A 25,815-nucleotide genomic window follows, 5' to 3' on the forward strand; every position below is an offset into this window, starting at 1 on the left:
CAAATACCACTCTGACTTCAAAGGACTCTTCTGAAAAGTTAGTCATTCTCTTTAAACTCTGCAAAAAGAAAGAATACAGCAAGCCTTAATGGATGAACAGGAAGGAAAAAGAAAAGTGAAGGAAGGATGAGTTGGTGAAGACTTAATTCTCTCAATGACAGCATTAAGGCATCATATTATGCTCAAATGCTAAATGACAGAGACCTAAAACACACAAATCCACGAGCCAGAGAAGTATGAGCGTGCAGTTTGAAGACTTCATCAACATGTTTCATCTGGAGCTGCTCAGTGGAGAATAAAATGTTAATCTGACAATGCCTGGTTCAGAGTGCTGATAACCCCGTTAGACAAAAGATAACATTCACCTAAAATTCTCACATTATTATTAGAGCAGCATTTAAAATGAGATTAACCTGAATCAAACCTGAGTAATATTCTCCCACAAATCGGGTACTTTGGAAGTTACGAAAGGTAGGCTTGTACGTTATGCTGAGTCACTGGAAGACTATGTAAAAAGTGAGCAAAAAAAACAATAATTGAATAAATCATTCAAATACTGGATGTTTTATTTGGTCAGGAACATGATTTAACGTCTTATTGACATATTTGTTTGTGAATACTGTAAGAGTGACATCAATAGGTTCTGACTGAAATTTTAATATGAAAGGGGTCTGAAAAACCTGCAACAAAAACGGATTTACTGGACAATTAAATTCTTTGTTCGCTTACCGATATGTTTTTATCAATGAGGTCATTTTTTTATGTACTGCAGAATTAATTATACTTTCTCACTGAACAACCGTGCATGGTCATCTTGACATAAAGAGCTGTTAAGTGTAAAATGATTTAAGTTTTCTGGGTTTCAGTGAAGAGTTTGAGTGTCCTTTAGTAATCACAGGACCTCTTTATAATAACAGAACTCTACAAAATCACTGGTTACTTGTGATTTTGTGGCATAAAAATAGGCAAATGCATACTGAATAAAACCTTTAAAACAAACAAAGAAAAAAGGTTGATGTATCTATGCTAGTCAGTGCAGCACTTTGGTCTAGATGATGAAACTCAACAACAATTTGATGCATGAAATTCAGCATAAACATTTGTGGCCCACAAAGGATGAATACAAATGACTTTGGTGATTCCCTGACCTTTCCTCCAGCACTATATGGTTAACAGTTGTGGTTTGGGGTCAAATATCTCATGGATTGCCTTGAAATTGACCATAAATTCATATTCTCCTCAGGATATATTGCGACTTCCCTTAAACTTTGATTTAGCACCATCATCGGGTCAAGATTGGTATTACTCCAATGCTATAGTTTAAGACAGTCTGGGCTCATTCCCATTGTGTCAGATACCTTTTAAGTGCCATCTCACATCAACCACATGTGGCAGTGAGGTTTCGCGTCCCACAGAAAGATACCGAAGGGTAGCTTGTGGGTCTGAATGAGACAGAGCAGCATCATCAGCAGCAGGATTCAGATACAGACATTCCCACCAGCTGTAGTTTTTGTTTTGCACTAATTAGCAAATGTTAGCATGCTAATACACATGCATGCATAACATCATAGGTTTTACCTGCCATATTAGCATTTTTGCATTGTCTCATGAGAATGTTAGCATGTTAGCTGCTAACATTGATGTAAGCTTCCCCAAATTTGTGGACTAGATCCTCACCATTAATCAAACTTCAGTCAATTTTTTTTTTCTCCTCTGGTTGCCATTTTTCCCTCATCAAGCACATGAAAAGTTTGTGAGATAATAAACCTGATCTGGTTATATTTTTGCTCTTAGCCATTCAATATCAACACCAATCACAACAGTCACTATGTGATATTGATTTCTCCTAACTGGGACCTTTATCCTTCTTATGAGATAATAGTGAAATGAATGTATTATTGCTCTGGGATCCCTGGACCTGCCTCAATGTCCCTCAGAAGCCTGTGAACCTCTGTATGAAAACACCTGCTACTCTAAACTGATCCTACAGGGGTTCTCTTGCCTTCAAACAAAACCACAATTCTTCACTGCCATCCGTTCCTAATGTGTTTCATTATAGTCCTTTAATTTTGTTTTAGAGGACGGTGAATGAATGAGGGACCTGTAGAGTCATTCTCCTCACTTTCTCCACACACACATCAGAGCACACTTAGAACACAACACACACATGTACCTTCCTCGCAGACATGCATCAAGTCAATACACACACTCACACACTCCCTCCTCTCCTTTCTTCTCCTCTGGCTCTCCTCTCCAAATGGATTTTTCATGGAGAGTTATCATTATCATTAATTTAGGAGACAGGTTCGCTTCAGAGCAATTGAAGACACATTTGTTACAGTGCCAAGCGGAAGCAGCGGCTGAAGGAGAAGAGCGGGGGGACATTCCCATGCTGCTGAGTCCTCACACAATTCAGTGAGGACGTAGTGAGAAAACATCAATCGGCCTCGTTCTGTTAGTTTGTCTCAGTAATCGATCTGAACTACACACCTCCGGTTGTAACCCATGTGCTTAGGTTTTAACATCTTTCATGAAGTGAAGAAGTGATTCTTTGAGACAGTGAGAAAGAATTAACACATATAAACTGATATGTGGATCTGTAAAACCCATTCAGAGAGGCTAAACAACAAGTAAAGCCTTAAAGGATAATGTTGGTGATGTCCTATATTTTTGTTATTGTCAACAAACCCCGTAGAAAGACCAAAAGCATGTTAGGCCATCTCTCAGTTCGTTCTGACTTGTATATCTGTTGCTCTCAGTCCCAAACACATTTGTTCCTTCTGGAAACCTGAGAGGTTGTTAAAAAGAGGCTTCAAATATATATGTTTACTTTAAAATAAAGCCCAGTTATTTTGTAAAACAGTTGGGCACTGTACTTTTTAGCTAACATTTGTCAAATAAGAGTTGCCTTTGTTGAGGATTATTTCCAGCGGCAGATTAATCCGCATTATATGCTTTTTACAGCAGCAAACCATTGGCTGTGGGACTGACTCAGCACCAACTGCAGGGCCCATGTTCACTGTCATAAGGCAACATGACACCCAGTATAACAGTGTGTCTCACTAATGCGTATATCATTAATAGTTTTTGGACAACAATGGAGTGTCAATATCACCATTTAGCTAATGGGGGTAATGAAGCATCTAGCCATGACAGAATCCACTTCGCAACATTTAAACATTTTTATTATCTTAATATCTTATCTTTAATAACTGAAACTGAAAAAAGAACAAGGATGTTTTTCGCTGTGGTGTGATGTCACAGAAGATACAGTGATGGCATACATCCGGACAACTACAAGCCTAAAAGTAATGTCCTCAAGGTCATTAGGACTGGAATATAATTGCTTCCATTCTTCATGCTGTCTAATTTTCTTCAAGTAATGTGCTTGCTTGAGAAAGTAAGATATAACAAACTAGATCCATGATTACCATAACAGACAGACTAATCTTCTAGTGGGCCCCAGAGCAAAAATGAGCCACTGGACCTCTTTTTACCTCCCACTCTGAATGTCTGTAGCTTTTCTCTCTTTCCAAAAATCCTGACCTCGTTAGTTCAAATAATCCACATGCTGTCAGCAGTTTGATGCAGCAGCTGTTTTTGATGGCATCCTAATCGGCTCAGCTGTGACATTAGCTAGTCTAGCTGGTTTAGTTAACTAGCTTCTCATCCATGAGTAGATGCATATTTAAATCTGCATGGTATTATGGAGAGAAAAAAAAGGTTCTTCATGAATTTGCACTTTTGCTTAAGAATACCACAAGCGGACATCAGCGGAGGCGGAGGTCTCCTCAGTCAATATCTCCAGAACTCTGCAACTCACACCAAAACAATTTAAGTGGATAAATAGCACTTACAGGTAAGGAGGAAAATATGTACATTTGATTTTTGGGTGAACTGTCCCCATTAATATCACTTACAATAAGACACCTACTTCATGAACAGTGACAGTGCAAAGCTAGTTTTACTGGAGTTAAAAGCCTGGTTTTACTCTGGTACCACAGTGAAATAAGAACTACAAGGCTGCAACATTTTCCACAAACATCCTGATATCCTGTGAATGTGAGAAGTTGTGAAAATCAGATGTCCCACACCAGGATAATCCTGTAAAAACTAGTAGCTCTGTATCAATATATGAAACTGGCACAATCATGAACAGTCCCATAGGTTACTGAATCTATATCTGGCATCTGACCGTGGTGGGATTTAAAACATGCAACATTTCAAAACATCTCAGCTATTCAGTTGTTATCAGTGTGGCTGCCCATAATAACGAAGACTTTTTTTTTTTTTTGAAGACTCTCCCTCTCTCTCTTTCCCTCTCTGACAGATATCTATTAAAAGCTGCTGCTGACGTCAAAAGTGTCCGCCATCTTTGACAAGAGCTGCACTGCTTTCCCCCCATTGAAGAAGCAGTGAGGAGGACTGAGCCGACGCGCAGTGCCTTTGCAGCATCCCACTCATATACAGACAGAAGCTGCTATCGGTTAGCTGTTGATAAACGCAGACATTTCCTGCCATACTGACTGCGGGGCACCGACAACAGGCACAGGTAAGACTGAAGACGTCTCCTACCACATTTTCACCATCTTCTATTCATATAAGCTGGCTGTTTTGGGGCACTGGAGCAGTAGACGTTCGTTAATTTGTGAAACGTTTTGTGAAACGTGTCTGTTTTCTGATGCTATAGGCTGTGAATTACATGCTTTTAGATTTCATCGTGTTTAGGAATATAACGGATAATGTGCATCGTTAGTGGGAAGAGGTGGGTGAAGAAAGAAAAGGAGGAAGGGAAGAAGGCTAGGAAGGCAGGACGTGACCTCCCGGGTGATAAATTTCGAACGCGCAAGTGGACCGCTGAGGCGATGACTGCGGTGCGCTATAATGCGTATAGTCAATGTGGGCGTTTTTTCAGCGTTTCAGAACCTTGGACAGCGCCAGCGGAGGGAACAACGTAACCGAGGACATGGAACGCAACACCGCATTGTTGCGGGCTCGTATCTGAGCCGAGCATTTTGGAGACGCGTTGTTTTCCTCAAAGAAATCCGTGTGACTGAAACAGTGGTGATAGATGCAGCAGGTGATGTCGCAGCGAGATGGTCAATCATGAATCAATCTGTCGCACTCATGTCAGCCAGGAATGTTGATAGTAATAAAACAAAAAACAAAAAAACTGAACCCTCGATGATATGAAAGCAGGAGTCAGGGTGATTGCGGTGGATGATGGAGACAATTTCATGTGTAGTAAACTGCGCCATGGTGAAGTCGGTGGGAGGAGGATAGCAGATATAAACAGGAGGGAGGGGAGATGAGCCAGCTCTATGAATGCGTCGCTTCTTTTTATTTATTTATTTATTTACGCAGTGTCTTTGCCTCACAAGTGGCCATATCAGTGTCACATTTACGTGACCGAGGCATGAAGGTAGCTCGAAAATAACGTGGCGGTTTGGGGGGTGGGGGGGGGGGGGTTCAGGCGAGAGATGGGGGAGAACAACGCAGCGAAGGACTGTGGTGAAACCCGCACTATGACACGCAGCTCCCCGCCCTTCTCCTCCCCCTCTTCCTCCCCCTTATGCCATCAATCCAGCCAGCCGTCTCCAAGAAGACGCGCACCACTGTCAGTGTCCATCACGCATGGCGCACAGTGGATGGGAGCTAAACTGGACTCCAAGTTGAGTGCTTGTATGTATAGTGCAGAACATGAAGTTGTCATTTGTTGTGTTATGTGTAATTATTTCTACAATTTTGGAATTCAAATTGAAGTTTATAATTCAAATTGATTCAACCCATCTGTTGGAAAACCTGCTCGTTTTCTGCAGCCGTGGACGTTTTGAGCATTAACAGTTGTCGATGTCTGTGTGATGAACTGACGCCCCTGTGCTGCCTGTCACGCAGCGCACGGCCGTGGCTGCTGTGCGAGGCACCCGAGCCTCGTGATGCAGAAATACAAACATGATTGTTGCTTATCCTGAGGTTTTACAATGCGGAAGAGTAAATGCTGAAGTCGTGTTGATCTCTGGCACATCTGAAATTATTCTGTAATACCACATGGGGCGACTGGCTGCATGGCTGGCGACCGCTGACAGATGCTGTCACTTGAGGGTTGAATGAATGTTCATCACATCACTGGAGACCATGCAGTGAGCGCTGTGACATGAGCAATGCATTTCCTAACAGATGTCCTCGAATCACATTCCATCAGGGAGACTGTGGTGATCTTAATGACCTTAAAGTAACAGATTTTATTGAAAAGTCAGAAGCCAACAAACATGAGTTCATTTATAAAGGAAGACAAGCCTACAGGCTCTCGACACTGACAGTCGTGTATTCATGAACAAAGCCTACATATATAGAGGGAACAGTAAAGCCCCCAAGGATGATCCAGTTGCCATGACCGCTGCTATACCATATCGCGTTATGCAGCTTGCACTGTTTGGACTGCAGAGGGGGAGGGAGACAAAAACAGGGAGGGGGTGGTGGAGGGAGGGGGTGTCTGGCCTATCCTGCACACACTGACAAGGAGCTGCTCTCTGGATAAATGGTGACTCACAACACCATCACCATCCCTTGATTGTTTGCCTGAAACACCCTGACCGTTGTTCACTTCACATGGGTGCTTGTGGTGTACTGCTCTGAAATGGATCTAAAACCTCTGTGATCGATGCTGGTGAACACCGAGTCGACTGGCTGGCTGCGCATTGCGTTCTTTGGGGCAGGTACAGGTTTTTGTTTTTTTTCCTCTATAGGCTAAAGCTTTGAGTGATCATCAAAACAACAGAAAAATAAAAAATAAAAAAGCAAAAAACCTGAGAGATGCAGACCAGCATATTTTCTATTTCTAGAATTTTTGTGGTTTTAAAGGTCCTTTACAGGCCCAAACCAGCGTCTCACCTCAAGTCTACCCATGCATAAGTAACTATACACATTAACCTCATACTACAGCCACACACCGTAAACCCTCTCACATTAGTCTTAATTGAAATGAGTCAGCCACTGCTGACCTTCTACAAGCAGTCTGATGGATTTCTGTAGCTCCTTCTTTAAAACATCTGAAGCATCTGATTAAAAATTTGAAGGTAAAAAGCCTTCGGCATTGTTTCATCTTTCACACTAGCAGTCACATAATGAACGGTAACCCAGCAAGGCCATGTGCACAATCACAAAAAGACCTTTTCATCTGCATCTGAACCTGGAAAAGGACAGTAGCTGCTTGAAACAGAGAAGGAGAGGCATCCATAATCCTTTGTTCAAAGGTACTTTTGAAGTGCCCTTGAGCAAAGAACTAGACTGCTGCCTCACTCCCTCTTTTATGAAGTACTTTGGATTGGGGGTGTGAAATAAATGCCTGCTGCAGTAGTTGTCTCAAGTGCAGTTCAGGTTTTAGCTGCATGACAAACAAAATCATCCTCATGGATTCAGCAGAGCTTGTTCTGCTGCTGTCGAATTAGCATCTATGTGGTGGTCGAGTGTGTTGTTCTTTCTCTCTTTCTTTCTCAATAGTGATGCCCACTCTTGTCCCTGCTTCTTTGAGGCATAATTTATTTTTTCAGGATTTTATTTTATTTGCTCTGTGCAAAGTCACTGTGGTCTGAAAAGGCAAATTTTATTATCAAGACCAAAATCTTTTCCTCTGTTTTTGATTTTTTTGCCATGCGGTGAGCACTTCACAAGACTCTTCTCATCACAAAGTCAACCTTGGATGTTAACACCAAAGCTATGTAAGATAAAATTTTATAGAGATCAGAACTTTGAGAAAAATGTGAAATAGATGATAGAGAAATACGGGGAACTGCACACAATTCGAAGGTTGAATGAAGTTAACGAAACACTGCATCTCTTAAAGGAATAGTTTGACTTTTTAGGAAATTAACTTATTGGCTTTCTTGCCTGGAGGTGGAGGTGAATTTAAAAGATCAATATCATTCTTATATGTTTCAGTTGAACATGAAGCTACCACCAGCATCTGATAAGCTTAGCTTAGCTTAGCTTAGTATAGCATGCTAAGTTAGAAACATTTAGCCTATCACTGTCCAAAGGTAAAAAAGGACAAAACAACGCTTTTATTAACACTTTGATTTTATGAGCTTTATACTGTATAGTCAACCGTATAACACAATGTAACCTCCCATGACCCCGCAATGCATCATTTGTACACTCCTAGAGGTGCCAGTTGTTGAATTTTCTTTACATGTAGACAGAGAAAGCTTCGTTGTTTCCTCCTGTCTCCTATTAAAGCTATTCCTGAAATGAAGCATGATTGAAGAGCACTGATTTAGTCCAAAAACAGTATCTCGTCTGAAGTCATTTGTAGAGTAATATGAGAAGAAGTGAGTATGAATTATATGAGAGTAGTGTCTAAGTAGTGGAATGGCACTGTTGAGCTTGTGTGTGCGTTCAGCCCTCGCGGGACAACCTCTCACTTTCTCAGACACAGAACAAAACACAGAAACAAAATGGCTGCTCCCGAGGCCTCAAAGCTGTGGCGGTGCAAACACCATCACCAAACCACGTCACACTGTTGTTTCATTACATTCTCTTTCACTATGATGCAGCAACAATTTGTTTGCCTTTATTAGTTTCTATTAGAGAAAACGCTCTTGGTTATTCTCATCCAGCTGTGCTGCTTATTTTGGTGTTTGGGATGCTGTCTGTTTTCTGAAAGCATTATGTAGGGTAGTTTAATGGCTATTAATATAGATAGGTCACAGATATGAGCAGCACAGTTGTCAAGACTCCACTCAGTGCTGGCACAATAGCGTGACTTCTCTAAATTTAGCCTCGCCTTACCTCAGTTGTACCCTCTCACAGAAGTGATATGACAACCATTGTCTCCCTTTTGAGGGTCTTGCTTTTGAAGCTTTCTTGGAACTGAAAGTAATGATAATTAAAAAAAAAATCCTGCTCCTCCTTTCTTTCCTTTTTAAAGCCACATTTATGAGACAGTCATCTGTGAGGCCGATACACTGTGCTGTCAGGCACTGTCATCATTCTGCCATCTGTCCTGTCTCCCACTCTCACTGCGTTAGATTATTATTCTTTTGATTAATGAAAGGAATTTAGGGAGGGACAATTAAAGTGAAAGTGAAAGCAGGAATGAGAGAAGGGACTTAGAAGCTGAAACACGAGCAGTATAAATATAAATATAAATGTGAGAAACTGTAATGACGCCTGATTGGCTGGTGAGTGCTTTAGATCAGAGGAAATGGTATAAATGTTTCAAATACAGATAGTTGCTCCTATTAAAAATATCCAGAATATATATTTGTGTATTTTGGAGGTTAACTCCAGATCATTACCAGAAATCAGGTGTGCCTTTATTAATGTATACAGTATATATAGTGTATAGTAATAAATCAGATATTCCTTTATTAATCCCCAAGGAGAAATTCTTTTTTCTTACACATATTGCAGTTTTCCCGACCAAGAAAACGAAAAGATAGGAACAAATAGAAAAAATATAAAATAAAACATAAGATATTTACATATATGTTTATAAATTTCCAGGGTAATGTACAATAAACTTTGAGTGTCAGATTTTACTATGGCAAGATAATATTTTAGCATGCTGCCATTGTATGTGTGTGTGTGTAGGATATGATGCTCACATTCTCTAGTTTCACTAGCCATGGCTTTAGCAGTATTCTACTGTAAGCCATCCTTACATGAGAAGAAAAGCATGTATAGACCTCTTATCTTTGCATCAGCGAAGCATAAAGTAACCAATTAATCTGCTCGGATCAACATGAATACGCCCTTCGCCCTCTACATTACATGCCATTGTGTGCTCAGGTGCAGGGATAATATGACCATATCAGTCTTCTGCAAACATAACACTGTGTGGAGTGTGAAGAGGGTTTTCTTTCAGCGATCAGAGGAGTGTTATGTTGTGGTTTTTTTGGTGTTGCTGTAGGTCTGTCTGTTGGTTTAGGGTAATTTATGATGCTGCAGTGCAGCTGACCGAGGTTGTTGGTGAGGGTTAGCCTCTGCAGTGTTTTGTTTTTTTGTTGTTTTTTTTAAATAATCAACATGTTATGCAAATGTACACAAGATTTTTGACTGATACTTTCATGTTCATGTGAAAATTTGTTACATATTAACTTCATTAAACAGCACACATGCTCATTTCCTGTATTATGGTATGAAGATCGTGTACATTACAGGGCATAATGTAATGCATGGTGTGTTGTATTAAGTATTTTGCACATGGTTTGACTTTGTAATGAATTTGTTTGAAACTTCTTAGTCTCTACATCATCAGTTTTCTCTTATTTTGTTTTTTTTTTTTTTTACTGTGCTTGTTTTGTTCTCCTTCTCAGAATCCATCCATAAAATGTCTTAAAATGCATTATGAGCATCACAGACAATCAGTATTATTGATTTGTTTAGACTGACCTCCACTCAGGGGTCATATTGCCCTCTGCAGAATTGACTACAGGCATTCAAAACGACAGTATACATTTTTTCTTCTTTCATTTATGTCATTTTTTCATCAAAAGTGAAAAAAACACTTTTGTTTGTACTGCCTTTGGTTTAAATGTGAAGGTTGAAATTTGATATTTTTCTAATGAATGTTTTCTGTCACTGGGTATTTCTCATCATCTGGGTTGGTTTTTAATGTATTTGTTCTTATGACTCCTCAAATATTTAACAGCCTCTTGAATGACACTGAAGTGGCCTGGCTGCTAAAAACCCTGACCATGAATGAAGTAGTCATTTTAAAGCACTTTGATATAAACCTCTGGGGATCACTGATTAGAATTCTTTTCGCCTCGTGTCATAATCCTCAACTGTACAAATATACTCTATGCCAACAAGCTGTGACCAAGAGACTAATGAAAGATATTAGTATTTATTAGAGCTTAACAGGACTGTTACTGCAGTGTAACTAAGAAATTCCGCCTTTGGAATGCGGCTGGCTTGAACATTTCCTGCCTGGGATTCCATTAAATCTGCAGATACAAAAAGCACATCTGCTGTATTTTTCACTCAGAGAGCCTTTGCATCCCTCCACCCTGACGTTTATTGCGTCGTAAAACACGAGCTTGTGCTTCTAATTCAGTACAGGCTGCAGAGGCCTGAACAGAAATTGCTTGGATGATCGTTGGTCATATGTTTCATCTGTACCGCCAACACCCTTAAATCCACAACCCTATCTCAGTCCAATCTCAATTTTTCTCCTTTCAACTTTACTGCCAACACCAGCCCATGAGCACCATTCGCTGTCATATTTTGCTTGTCAAATGTCATATCTCCACAGCCCTCTAGCAGCCAAAACGTCATCTGTAATAAAAATGTGGCTCTGGGTGTTCCCGTGGGTGGACAAGTGATGTAGCCAGGACCCTGTTCACCCACAGAGACCACAGAGGTGACTGTGAGCACCACGCTGAAGGGCCTTGGTGGTATGCTATGCATACTTAATTATGAACTTAGTTAATTTTCTTTTTCATCCTCATGCATTATGAACCTTCTGTTCATCTAATCATCCTTCAGCAGATTAAAATTTTCACCTTCGTCTGCACCACTGACATATTGTTGTTTTGCTACCCCATCATTTGTCCTTTCTGCTGTGCTTTGCACTTGCTTCCAAGGAGCAGGAGGCTGGCTGTTAGGGAGCCATGCAGCTCAGAACCAATAAACAGAGTGATGAGGTGTGCGGTCAGTTTTAAATCATCAGAATTATCCTTGTCTTCACCATCAGTCTGTCTTGTCTCCATGAGTTAATGCTTTGCTACGCCACCTTCAAGAAACAATAACTAGGATGATGACACTGCTTTTACTCTGCTGCCACTGAAGAACTGTAGCACGGTTATTACATTAGCATACACAAAGGTCATCATGTGGCTATCGCTCAAACTAAGAAGTCACTCTGGAAGAGTGGAGGTTTATAAGAGTGGGTGTTTGACTGGAATACCAAGTGAGTAACCTTTCATCAATGGCAAGTTTGGTCTTTTGACCCTTCCAGAAAGCAGGAACCTCTGGGGTCCCAGAACCACACTTTCCACTCCTGATCTGACCTGCAACAGTTTCTTAAAGTACTTCAGTGCTGGAAAGACGGCCAAAAATTGGGCTCCCTGTATTATATTAAGACGCTAAAGTTTTACTACTTGACTCAATAAAATAAAGAAGAATGGCTGTGGTAATCCCATTTGCTTAAAAGATAGAAAACATACAACAACCAAAATGCTCTGACCCGCACCAGACCAATAAATGCTCTGGTTGGTGGGTAACGTACTGCAATTTGGTCTGTGGTTTTGGTGCGAAACAGGAAACGTTCTGACTGATTATCTTGTTGAGCAGTTGAACAGTACAATAACATATGTTTCAGAAAACATCTTAGATGAGAAAAAGATTATGAACATGATCATGCTTCGTATTTGGTCAGAACTGCCTTGCTTTACAGTTTGATCTGAGTCTATCCAGGATCTGTATTTGCAATACAGAAAACAGTACAGCGGGCACTTTCTGTTCACTCTCTCTGTTAAAGCTAAACAGTCTTTAAACCACAATGTACAGGCCAACAGTCATTTCTCGCACTGACTTTCTTCTTCTACCAGAGGCATGGATAGGATACGTCTGATATGATTTACTTATCTGTTGTATAATATGCCTTGTAGGATACTATGAACAGCTAATGTTTGTATCTCTGAACATACAGAGCACAGTATGTGGGTTTCTTGATCATCCAGTGGTTATAGTATTTGTCATAGAGAAGGGAATTTATCCATACATGCCTCCATACACTAAGGCTGTGTGTTGTTTTTCCTGTCCTGATAGAGAAATCGCTTTGAGCTTCATGTTTCATGCAGAATGTTTTTGTTCTGTAGGCAAACTGTCATGACAACATGATGTTGTTTAGCTATAGGCAAGGACTGATGCTTATTGCTCAGCCTGTATGAGCAATAACCATCAGTCTAACACTGCATGTTAAGAATAATTTCCAGACAGCATTTTTTGAAGGTGCATATTGTTCTGGCCACATTGTAGTTATTATTTTATCCTTTACAATAATTTTAATGTCCAGAATGATTTTAGTGGTTTGTATGCAGATTCATTTTGGGGATGTCAGTTCTGATTATTTTCATGTTCATGTTCATTTCTCAGTTATTTTGTCAATTAATTGATTAATCATTTGGTCCATAAAATATAAGAAAAACAAAAAAACTATTACAGTTAATTTCTCAAATCCCAAGGTGACATAGTCATGTCACTTGTTTGGTATAACAAACAGTCCAACCTTTGAACCTTTGAACTTTTGGTACTTTCACTTAAACTAAGAGTTTCCTGCCATGCTAACAACTGTATGAGGCTTTGCTTAATCACTTTACTGTACTTTGAACTAAATGCTAACATTACGATGCTAATGTTTACAATTTTTTCCTTATTTGTCAGTGCTGAAAGCACAGCTTTGCAAGCTGACAAATACAACCCCAGGGAAATATGTAATTTGGTTGAGTAAGTAAAGCTAAAAAAAAAAAAAAGAAGAAGAAGCCATGTCGTTAGTGTGGCTAAAAATCCTTGCAGATCGGCTAGTAGACATGTCAAGTTCTGGATTGAAATGTCTGATGGCCAGCATGGCTCTTCTCATGGTAGAGAAAGTTCTGATCATCTACACCATCTCTGTTAAGGAAGTTTTGAAGTGTTATGCTTTGCCTGAAGCAGGTAGCCTACACGTTATGATCCTCATTCTCCCGCTCTTTAGCCATGCATTTCTGAGATGAGATGAATAAGTGATGGGGTCTTGGACTTCTCAAGTCAATAATGCATGGCATGTATTGTAGAGCAGTCCACTGGGATGTCGCTGCAGCACTTAATGCTAGCTCCTCTGTGGAGAGAGTGCTCCAGCTGTAGTGACACTTGGGCTAGTTGTGTAATGTTACATCACTGTTGTTATTATTCAGGCTCAGCATAATTCCTGGAAGGGTAGTGTCATCTTAACATCATGGTTATAATGTCTTGAAACCTCCAAACAAGAAAGATAGGGGAAGCCTTTCAGATTACGGAATGATTGTTTGTTTGTTTGTTTCTTCACAGCATTACACACAATTTTGCATTCACTGTCTCGTCTGTGTCCAAATGACACTTCAGCTCTGTTTATTTAAAAAGGATGGCCCACTCATTCAGTTTCACTTCATAGCTTTTGTCACTGCAGTCTTCTGTTAGGAGCGATAACAGCCCCTACCAAGTGAAGAGTTGTAGTAACCTTCACAATCAAGGCGTTTTATGTAGCAGGATTTATTTCTATAGGGCAATTTACATCAATCTCTCATCTGTTACTGTGCTTTAGCAAAATGACAAACTACCCTGCCTGCAGATAACCTTTAAATCCAGTAATTGTAGTATAATGTCAGTGTAAAAGCAGTATCCGAATGTATGAATTTGTGCACATCATCTCATCTTGAGTTGCAGAAAATGAGAGATCTCTTTCTGCTTGACAGATACTTTGAAAATCTGTGGCAAGCGTTATCAGTCACACTCAAACGATGTCTCACAAATATTTTAATGTCTTGTCGGACAACAAAGATGCTTGATGCAGGGATAGAGAGGGAACATCTGAAACCAAAACTGGAAGGCAAACAAAATGGCAGCCAAGATGCACACACACAAGTAGAGAGAGAGAGAGAGAGAGAGAGAGAGAGAGAGAGAGAGAAACACACACATCCAAATGAATGAACTCAATGAAATCAATGATCTATTGCCTCTCCTGTCATAAGTCTCAGTAAAGCTCTACGGTATCTTACTGTCATTGTCAGTCACATATTGAGAAATCTGTCTTACAATCTTCAAATATTCCCACAGTAAGTATTCAAATAAATATAGGCCAATAAAAAGGACTCTTATGTAGCAGCATGAGCACAAAAGTACAATTAATGGTGGAAGTAGCCTCGATTTTGTCATGGTTAGCTACAAATTGCATTTTAAAAATGTATTTTTCAGCATTATATACTATATTGTTACTGACAGAAGATGACTTGTTCCGAGCCCGGATGATATGGTGTAAAACAATACAGTGTCTATCATTCTTTATGTGAGATTCAGTATATCTGAATGACTTGGCAGATGCATTCGCAGTCCAGTCCATGTTCTCTTTCAAGTAAAAATGAAAACAGAAAAAAAGGAGAGCCAGAGGGTGGAAAGAAAGGACAGAGGAGATGAGCAATATTAATAAAGAGAGGAGGAGGTGTTGAGTGTGGAGCAGTTGGTTGGGACTTGTAATCTTCCCCAGGTAGAATGTGATTGGACAGGGTATGAAATATGCCGTCCTCCAGAGTGGAGTGTGTGTGTGGGGAATGAAAATAAGAGCATCTTCATATCTTTCGTTGTTGTTTCCATGTTGGTTACGATGAGGTGTCAGTTCTATGGTAGTAAACACATGAGGGATGGATGGAAAAATAGATGGAGAGCCAGAGAAATGGACGTTATTTCTTTCTGTAGAGTCTTGTACAATACAATAAATGCAGGTTTTTAGCTGTTTGCTATTGTTTATTCCAAATTACTCAATAATTGCCTTGTATCTGTGATAAGTACGACATTAGTCATCCATCACTTTTTGCAGCGTGTTTTCTATTTCCATGAATTAAATCATACTGCTGATCAGCAAGCCTCACTCTGCTACAGTCCTCGGGGACATGTATATAATAAAGTATGCATGCATATACAGTGCTCAGATGAGTTTATGTGTTTAGTGCACTATGCTAGGGTCTGTAATTTTAATAACTGAGAGTTTGTTTTTTGTCCTTTGAGCAATCCTGTTTTTTATTCAGTTTTAACTTGGGGTCAAAAGGTCACAAAAGGTGCCATTCCCTGCCATAAATGTCAGTGTGAGTTTAACATGTGATAAGTGACAAGGACACCACAGAGATATATATGGGAGTTGTTAATTTCCTGTGTATTTCCCCCAAACCCCGTCTGTCACCAAATGTGTTGCTGATGTTTGGTGAAAATGAAGGGAGTTTATTACCTAAAGGATTCAGTCAGTGCATTGCATTCTTTATATTGAGAAATCATCCTGCAGTACATTAGTCTGAAAAGATTACAAAGGATTACACTCAACATTTACTGTTATGTTACAGATGAAATAAATTAATAAGTAATTTGGTTGTATTAGTAAAGCATTTACTTACTTGAGTGGGCAATGAAGTAGTCCCTCATTACCACTCGTTTGCAGTGCAGTATGTTAGTTTGTATGCTAAAAAGTTTCATCTGTTGCAGTTACTGGACAAAAAAAGAAGACAAAGTCTAGATATGTAGGTTACATGTTTAGTGTAGAGGCTTTAAAAGCATGGACTGGAAAGGATGAATGTTTTTATGTTATATACATACTACGTTGTAGGAACAGTTATTGTGATGTTCTGATTGATACTGCATGTTCAAACTAGAGTGTTTTCTCAGCATAATACATTCAGATTCATTATTCATGGTCATGAATTTATTTTTCTTCACTTTGTTACCGTAACTGCTGAAAGCCTTTCAGTGATTAGTTAAAAATTAAAAGTGTCTCTCGAGTGGGTTGGCCAACATGTAGTGAGACAGGAGGGTCCAGATAAATGAGAGTCCTTTGGGAGAGAGCATTTCATGGACGACAGGGCAGCCTGTTCAGAGGTCATCAGTTTGATCCTTGTAATGCCTTGTAAGGCATTTAACTCTACTGCAATTTACTCAGTGTTTGAATACATTATTCATTATATTGCTGTATGGGACCAGAGATAAATTTGTCTGGACAAAATGTTAGAATTGGTGCAGCCCCTCCCCTCTCAATTTAGCTTTAGGGTGTTGATCAGCCTGAATGGAGGAGCTCAGATGCCTATTAAAATTAAATTTGTTTTAACTGACCCTTGTCTTTTGTGCTAGGGGTTTTTCTGGGCAGTAGACTTGTGCATAGAGCTCCCTCTCAGGCCATTAAAATGGTTAAATGAACTACTTCACTAGACGAGGTTTTTACCCATGCAGAGCTAAATTATTGTAGGTATCTGAAATGGAAAAAATTGACCATTGAAAATTATACCTTTTTATCATGAACTGATGAATGAATGCCTCTGTTTTCACTGTGCAAAGTATAACAGAATTGAGCGACTTGAATGTGCAACTGAGAAAGAAGAAAAGAGAGTAATCACTAGCAGTCAGAAAAGAAAAGAATAAATGAGTGTTTATACACGAACAGCAACAGTGGATATTACAAACAAAGGCACCGTGTCTGTAAAATGTCTACAAAACAAAAGCAGCTATGTGCTTCTTAACTCAAAGTTCACTCATTTGACTCGTTCCAGAACTTTTGGCCACATGCCACAGTCTTCTTCAGCAAACGGAAATTGAAAAATTGTCCAGGTGACATGACTCATTCAGAACAAGTCACTCACTGAGGGAGTTCATGAGATTGGATTGAAAGCTCTGGGAAAAGCCTTATGAGTGAACCTCAAGTCTGAATTTCCAAGTTAAAAATTATATAATTAAAAATAACTATAACTATAGGCTATATCATTAAACTTCCATTATAAGTCAAATAAAAAATATACTGAGTTTACTTGATGAATTGTGCACTTACATTCCAATTGATACAGTGATTGTAAAAGCATTTTATCACATTATGCCTGCTCTACCAGCATTTTGTGTCTATCGTTGATTAAGCCCAGTGACGAACTTGTTCCAGAAGCAGGCATTGCTGAGGGCAGCTAAGATGCAAAATGTGAAGCTTGTAATTGAGACATAAAGTAAAAGGTCAGCGTGGCCTGCTAAAACTTAATTGCCTGAATTTGGTTACGTAAGTAGAGAGGCAGGCGATGATGCCCTGTCTTCCTTCAGCGAGTTGTTCTGAAGATCTGACTCCATTCAGACATTAAACGCTTCACTGCTCGGTCCGGTTGGAGGTTTATATAACCCAACATGGCCGCTGCTGTTGTGGAGTGACGCAGGACAGTGAGGGGAAAGGAGAGAGGGAGACAAATCAGAGACATCAGAGCAGAGATAGATTAAATTAAGATGATTCATAAATATAAATGTGTCCTGTTTAACATGCACATTTTATCGGCAAAATAGTGGAAGGGTGTATTAGTGTTGGTGTGAGCTATTTAAACTGGTCTCTGAATAAATGCTTCAATAAACAGAGGCCTATGCACAGTGCAGGACTTAATCATTATGATGCAGCTGTTGCTCTAACATATCCATCTGCAGAGATGGATACAGATAAATCTATATACCTCCCAGTGAGGCGTGAATGATTCAGACATGACATACTGTGATATTGCCATGGCAGTAAAAAAAATATATATGGCTATGTGTCCTGTGTATGTGATGTTGTCGTGAACATCTCTGGACACACGGGTGGTTGAAGCAAACACACAGGATACAGCAGGATATCAAGCAGACTGCTCGCTCAGTCGCCAAGATGAGACATAGCCAGGTGGGATGAAGCCATCTGTCCAAGATGATGCATAGACTCCCATGTCTGACTTTGTGTCTTGTCCACTGCTTGCTGTGTGCTGGTTGTGCCTGCCTGAATAAGCTACTGTAACCCACTGTGACATCAGTTCAGTCTGAAGCGGTATACTGTCCCTTAAATGTTCATTAACTTGTTGGCCACTGGAGGGCAGCAGACACAAGCTGTAAACACAGCAGTTACACATTACCACGTAATAAAATTGATTGCACGAAGGTTTTTAAAGCTTTTTCATTGAAAAAAGCCGCCTGCTGCTGCTGGAAACTGAGACAGAAGTGAAAGTCACAATGAATGCAGTGATCTGAAGGACACTGAGAGGAAATGTATGACTCGAATGATAAATTGAGTTAGTTTGCTACTAGGGGTGACATCTTTCACAGGCATTGTTTATATGAAAATGTGCCAGTTTAAAGCCCCACTGAGCAATGTTAGGCTTTTAGAAGCTAGATAGAACCTGGGAGTGTGGGAATATGAGCTGTGGCCCTAGAAAAAAACAATGAGTCAAGACAACCTCAATCCTTTGGAGAGCTTCTGTTTGGTGCTGATTCTCAGTAGAATTGATGCTGCTACTCGCCCTGTCATATACCAGCCATTTGACTTAGTATTAATATCAAAAACTATCACTGAACAAAGCCTCTTTTATATATGGACATGCATAAAAATATTTAAACCCAACAGCCAGTGATTCATCATCATTCACCATTATTCACCCATAGGCAAAGGCCAAGATTAACACTCAGTTAGATCACTATGGAAAGGAATTATATTAGATTCTTAATGGGTTTAAACAATTTGAATGCTAATTTGTAAGAATGTCTTGTAGCCATGTCGACTCATAATCACTGACTCATCTGACACATGACAAGTTGTTTCATGATCTTCTTTAAAGTCAGCTCGCAGTAATCCTACATCTGAAGATGCCCAACTGTTTGGCTTGTGATACTAGCCTCTCATGACCTGCAGAGGGGGAGGAAAGGATCACAGCTACAGGGCGAACAGGCTCTTTATGTCCCTCTGCAGCTAATCCTCTAAAATCCCAGTCAGCCTTGTCTGAGACTGGCATTCCTCTGCAAACATCAGTTGCCAGCTCCCATCCCATTTATTCATCAACAAGAAAAACAAATATTGTTCCTGCGGCTTCTTAATCCTCCATTAGACAGTCAGCAACACAGACTTGGGAGACAGAGGCTCCCATCTGGCTACCTCTGGGTGCTATGTTTTTTACTGTATGAACTGCATGATCCAATTTCATTTTTGAACTCCGTTTATGTTCTGTCTTTCTCATTTTCCTTCTCACCTCTCTGGAATGTATTTTACATTTTGTACCTTTTAATTGCTGCTGCTATCCAGAGCGACTTAAAGCCAGCGGATAGGGAGGAGCGTATCACCTTGCTCAAGGACATCTTGACAGGGCACACGTATGATGATGGATGCATTTAAACTGAAAGGATAAACATGAATTATAGGACAGATCACTACTGAACTACATGGAGTTTGTCCTCAATAAGTCATGAGACAGTTTTAAGGCTGTATTTCTAGGAACATATGCACAATCTTTGTGGCTAATCCTGTAAGTTTTTGGCCAACACAACTCCTGCTATTCTCCTGCAAACATCGCCTGTCTGCTGCCACTTGGGCTTTTTTCGAATCCTTCCTTTTGCACCCACTCTTCAAAGTACTCTTATGAGAATCAGAGATGTACAGTGAGGAGACCGTGAATGTACTGCAATTTAATGATGTTAACGGGTGCGTGTCGGGTTAAGGGTGTGAATTCTTTCCAAATCCCCAACGCCATCTCATTTCTGTTTCAATAGTCAAATGTTGTTTATGCTACTACTTATGCCTCAGTGGACTAAGTCTGTCTTTTTTTTTTTTTACATTTTGTCTCCAGCCCTCCCCAAATTCCCACTAGGATCTTCTCTTCCCTGTTGGAGACCTTCTCCACCCCCCACATCCAGCGGCCATGGCAGATGACGCGGACATGCGCAATGAGCTGTCAGACATGCAGCAACGCGCCGACCAGCTGGCCGATGAGGTGAGAACAACATGTTCATTGCATCACAGTTGTTTGAGTTGTGATGGCAGACAGACATGGTGGCCCACACTGATGTTCACAGAGTCGGAGTGGGCACATTCATATGTATAAAAATGACAAGCAGATGTACGTCAGAGAGGTAGATTTATGATGTGGTGAGCAAATCTCGGAAAGCTATCCCCCACACTGGGTGGTAAATGGTAATGTCTCTATCATGTCAGAGTTTGACACAAACAGAGCCAGGGACTTCATAGCACATTCAGATACACCTCATGAACTCAGAAATTTATACTCAAGTGGCCACAGAGGTTGATAAAACAAATAAAACTGTAACGATACTCTATTCATTCCTTGGAAGATTTTAAGATATTAATAAGCAATCAAGAATCTGTGATAATTTTCAAGTTATCACATAACAGATGGGAGAGCCAAGTACAAAAAAAAGGTGCTGTTGTGTACTGTGTACTGTAGACTGCTGAATTTCAGGTAACAGTACCGGTATTGGTTCAAATGTGGTATGTGGTATCAAATGATATTCAACCCTACTACCTTGAGCTGTGGCTTGTTGCATGTGTGTGTGTGTGTGCATATGAATGTGTTTGTGTGTTTTTAACAGCAGTCAGAGTGAGATTGAAGGAGAAAGTCTCAGCCATGGCCCAGAGCAGATAAGCCCCCACCCCTCCAGCTTCACATATGACTCACACTGGCACAGCTGAGCAGAATATTAAACACACACGTACACACGCGCTTTCCCACACACAGGACATGCACAAAATGGCGGCGTCAGAATAACATTTTTAGCCACTGTTGCACTACCTTACGTGAGCTCTCAGACTGAGAGAGAGGACAGCGGATAATTTAAGGTCAAACAAGAAGAGCATGAGTTCCAAAATGTTTGTGTATAGGTATTCTGGTTGTTTGACGTCAGATGAAAAGAGACAGATGAACATTAGGAAAATGGGTTAGAAGGAAAGATAAAAGAATAAGGGGAAAGACAGATGAGTTCAAAAGGAGGAAGAAGAGAAAGAAAAGCGGCTGCAGCGGCCGCTCAAATCAAGGCTGCGCCCCCATTTGATGTCCTACCCAACCCCCACCGCTCTGGGGAATGAGCCGCGCTCACAGCGAGCACGGCGAGGCGAAGCTGTGTCATTGTAAGAAGAACGAGGTATCACAGAGGGCCGTCCCTGCCGAGTGGCTACAGCTAGCTGTGCTCTGCATCCACACACTTCTTAGACAGGGAATTAGAACATACAGTTACATATCTATCACCGCACAGGCTAATAATAGATATGCAACAGTCTGGGAGAAAGGGATAGAAAGGGGGGATCAAAGCTTGCTTTTATTACAAGAGAGCAGTTATTTTTATGTGCAGAGCTGCTGTATTCTTGAGTAAATTGCTGGTAGACTTCAAATGAAAATGAGCATTAAATTGACTGACTGAATGAAAATAGACATCTCAGAAACGAACCACTATTACAGCTATGTTCAACATCCCCATCATAAGGTCGGGCATATTCAATACTCGAGCGCAGATGGTCTGTCGCTGCATGTTCACGTTGATAAATGTCAGACATTGATCCTTTCTCTGTCTCACTGATTATTCAGATTGACTCCACTTTGTTATGACATATGCTCACTTGTTCTCAGTTCTCTCTTGTGTTGTTTTTGCGTAAAGTAGATTTAAGAAGATTTAAGATTTGGTTGTTGCTCTTTTTTAAAAGTCTGATGTCAATCAGTGCTTTTCTCTCTTTTAGTATGGCTGTCGCGGTTTAAATGTGGCATGTAATTTCAAATGGAATCTAACAGTATCTTTCATTCCTCCACAGTCACTTGAGAGCACTCGTCGTATGCTGCAGCTGGTGGAAGAGGTGAGAAGAACACTTAAAATTTGAATTTATTAATAAAATCTGACAAAAAATGTGATGCAGCAAGAATAGGAAATAAATGTAGCAACACTGGAAGTCTTCATCATTTCTCATGGAAATTTTAATTTCAGCAGGGAAGGGAGGAACTTCAACTCAAATAAGTTGTTTCAGCATAAAGTTAAAACAAATGTTCATAATTTGTCTGTGCGTGTTTGATACAACTGTACACAATGTCTCCATTGTTCTCTTTTTCCAACAAAGAACACCATGCAACATTCAACAGTAGGTTTTCTCAAAGGAGCAGAGCTGGTACAGCAAGGACGGCAACAGGCTCTTTGTTTTCTTAATACTCAATTACACTGCAGTAAATCTGTAAGAAGACATTAAGAAATGTCAGTCACCTGGTCTCCATGACAGAAAATTGTGATGATTTAGCAAGAATAGGGCCTAATTTTCTCTTTGAACAGGGTTGAACAAAAGGAATCTGAATAAAGAGCAACATGACTTGCGGTTGCTATGGGGACAGTGACAGGTCAGAGGCTTGTCACTGATAGACAGTTAAACATTGATTGGCTCCACAGAGAGTCGTGAAGGAAATTTTTGACAATTTCAGAAATATGTTAAAATCTGTTTTCTTGCACGGAGTAACATTAGAAGACTGACTCCATTCTCATGCAAATACAAAGCTGGAGCCAGAAGAGCGTTACCTTAGCTCAACACAAAGACTGGGAGCAGCAACAGCACCTTGAAAAGCTCAGTGACTATCACTTCATATTTCTTTAGTTTAATCTATGTGAAACCAAGCTAAGCACAACATCCCCTGGCTCCAGCTTCATATCCAATGGACAGATATGAAAGTGGTATATATATATATTTAACTCTATAAGCATATTTCCCGGCTTGTCCACCTATTCCTTGAACATCTCTTCTGTCAAGTATCAAAACACATTGTTGTTTTTCTTTTCTTTTTTTTTTTTTTTTTTTGTTTTGTTTTTGAGCAACTAAAATCAAGTCTCTGACTCTTTTATAATATCATAGCATGTTCTTACTGAAATTTGCAGATGACTTGTTGACTGACAGATTTCTGAAACTGCTGAATCTAAATTCAAAGCGTTGCTTTAACATGCATTGTACTTTTCTGTTCTAAAAGCTTGGATCCATCAGTCGTGTCAGGCATGACTGAGTGAAACATGAGTCAACTGAGTGATGCCATAGTACATTACACTAAATGACCTAACGTCAGAGAGTATATACACGCACATACGTGCCTAGATGCATAGATTTTTTTCTTATTTACTTATGTAACATTCATGCCAATAAATGAAACTGTACTGAAATGAGAGTCAGAGAAATAAGAAGAAACAGAAACGGAGTGTGAGAGTGACGTAATGTGAAGGCAGAGATGAGGGGAATAAAAAGGAGGGAGAAGGACATGGAGAGAGAAAAGGCATAGACAGCTGGGGGCGGTGGTGTCTGACAAGCTCTCGCTGCAGATCTCAAGGTCATATTGATCATCAGTCGACATATGTCACCACTCAGCTCCGCCCAGTAAGAGTACTGCAGACAGGGAGAGACTGATGGAGGACAGAGGAGTAACAACAGGAGAAAGTTTACTGTTTTACTGTTCCTCCTCCTGTTTAAGAGAAGGGCTGAAAATAAGAGAAGGGAAAGTGAAGGGACTGACTGAAAAGCAGAGTTAAATGTGAGTCTTATATGAAAGAGACGCTGAAACGCTACTGAAAACATCATGGCATTTTCCCACAAATAGCTGACAGGAGACTCGTGTTTCCTACTTTCCTGCTAATGTCAGAGGAATCAACTCCCATCAACTCAGTTTTGTTTATTTGACCTAAAATTTGATAACAAAAGGTTACATTTGAATATGTAAAAATTATTTATGTCCCAGTACACCCACTGTAATTTCTAATCTACATTTTGAGGCAAATAAAAGTCTTGCAAATTTTCAACCCATGCAACCCATACATTTAACTGAGGAACACACATTGATCCACCTCCAGTCCTGTTCGGGATCACGGTTTATTATTCCTTTGAGTTTCCCCAGGGACACATTTCAACCACTTTGGGATTTCTCTTGGATGGAGGCATGTTGAATTTATACTCTACAGTTTCCTTATTGCTTTCCTCTTGCCTCTCAAACATCAATATGGCTTTCCTCCCAAACTGCTGAGGAGGCAGGTAGGGGGTGTTTGTGCAATGATGCAAATACGTGTGTTTGTACATTCGACTGTGTGCATGTGTGTGTACACTGACACAACATAATCTTATTTCTTCCTATCAGGTTGAACCAGGTGCCACATCTTAGTTTGTCAATGCTGTATGTCTAAGAAGCAGAGAGGAGGAAGTGTTGCATATAAACTAGTGTTGCTATCCTCCACCTCCTCACACTCTTTCCTATCAACATCAAAACCTGTAGTGAACCCAGCCAGTGACTAATAGCTTTATTGTTGCTCTAATGCAGGCTCAGCTGTTAGATAGTTCACAGTCACAGGAAGGAATTAAAATGAAAATCTGAAGTCTGAGAGTAGACCAACAGACAATCTACATTTAGAAAAAAATGAAATTAGTCGCTCTTACAGGTTAAAATCGATAGTCTAACAGCTGCAGACTCAGAGACAAAAGTGTTATTGGGTTCCTGGGTTATTAATTGTGTCATTTGTTCATGGCAATCCAGTGGTAGGGTTCTCATTTCAGTGTTACTATTGCTAATCTCCTGGGGGCTATTTCCATGCTTCCTGCCTACGGTATAATGTCTAATCAATACCAGCCTACATGCTGATAATTTGTTCCTTTAGTCAAACAGAAACATCAATAGAATGGTTGCAGTGGTATTAATCTTCTCACTGAAATAAGTGCATTTTCCAAACTATGACCTTACTCATGTCATCATAAGCCTTGTGACAATTGTTAACTTAAAGGCTTTCAGATAAAGCCTTATTGTCCCTCCCTTGTGTTGGCTTAATTATCTTCACTCAGTGTGTTTTATTTTATTACAAAAGTCAAATATCAAATAATCCATAAACAGTGAGAAAGAGCGTGAAAAAAAGTGAAAGAAAATTTCCACTCTGCACAAAAAGAGTAAAGGAAAATGTGAAGGAGAAATTGCTTATGGCAGCTCATGTTTTTCAGTGTAGCCACTGATTCCCAAAGCTCTTGTAGCCTCATTACTGACCTCTATTTCATTTTATTTTTTTTCTCCCTCCCTCATCCTCCCTTCCTACCTGGCCTGTCTTTGGGGAATAGAGCAAAGATGCCGGCATCAGGACTTTGGTTATGTTGGATGAGCAGGGAGGTAAGTCTTTGTGAGGGGAGATGGCGAGTTTAGTCACATATATAGGTATTAATTCACATTCAACAAAGATGCTACAGTGATTCTGTATTCAGTAAAAATGATAAATTATGACTGTATTCATATACTAGCAGCACCACAAGGGGCATTATTATTTATAGATTGCAATGTTGGTGTT

The 25,815-nt window shown here is 40.0% G+C and overlaps 1 protein-coding gene across 2 annotated transcripts in view; it reads left to right on the forward strand.

Annotated features, from left to right (window-relative positions):
- Positions 1-4,350: 4,350 nt before the first annotated feature.
- snap25a (synaptosome associated protein 25a) overlaps positions 4,351-25,815 on the forward strand; it is a 31,481-nt gene continuing 10,016 nt past the window's right edge. Inside the window, exons 1-4 of one of the 2 annotated variants that reach the window (XM_046373265.1) lie at positions 4,351-4,552; positions 20,322-20,465; positions 22,292-22,333; positions 25,592-25,640. In XM_046373265.1, coding sequence (XP_046229221.1) covers positions 20,394-20,465; positions 22,292-22,333; positions 25,592-25,640 — 163 coding nt within the window. In that variant the 5' untranslated portion in view covers positions 4,351-4,552; positions 20,322-20,393. The remainder of the gene's footprint in view (positions 4,553-20,321; positions 20,466-22,291; positions 22,334-25,591; positions 25,641-25,815) is intronic. The other variant, XM_046373264.1, reaches the window with a different exon arrangement.

This window comes from Scatophagus argus, chromosome 19 (assembly GCF_020382885.2).
Source record: "Scatophagus argus isolate fScaArg1 chromosome 19, fScaArg1.pri, whole genome shotgun sequence".
Taxonomy (NCBI): domain Eukaryota; kingdom Metazoa; phylum Chordata; class Actinopteri; family Scatophagidae; genus Scatophagus; species Scatophagus argus.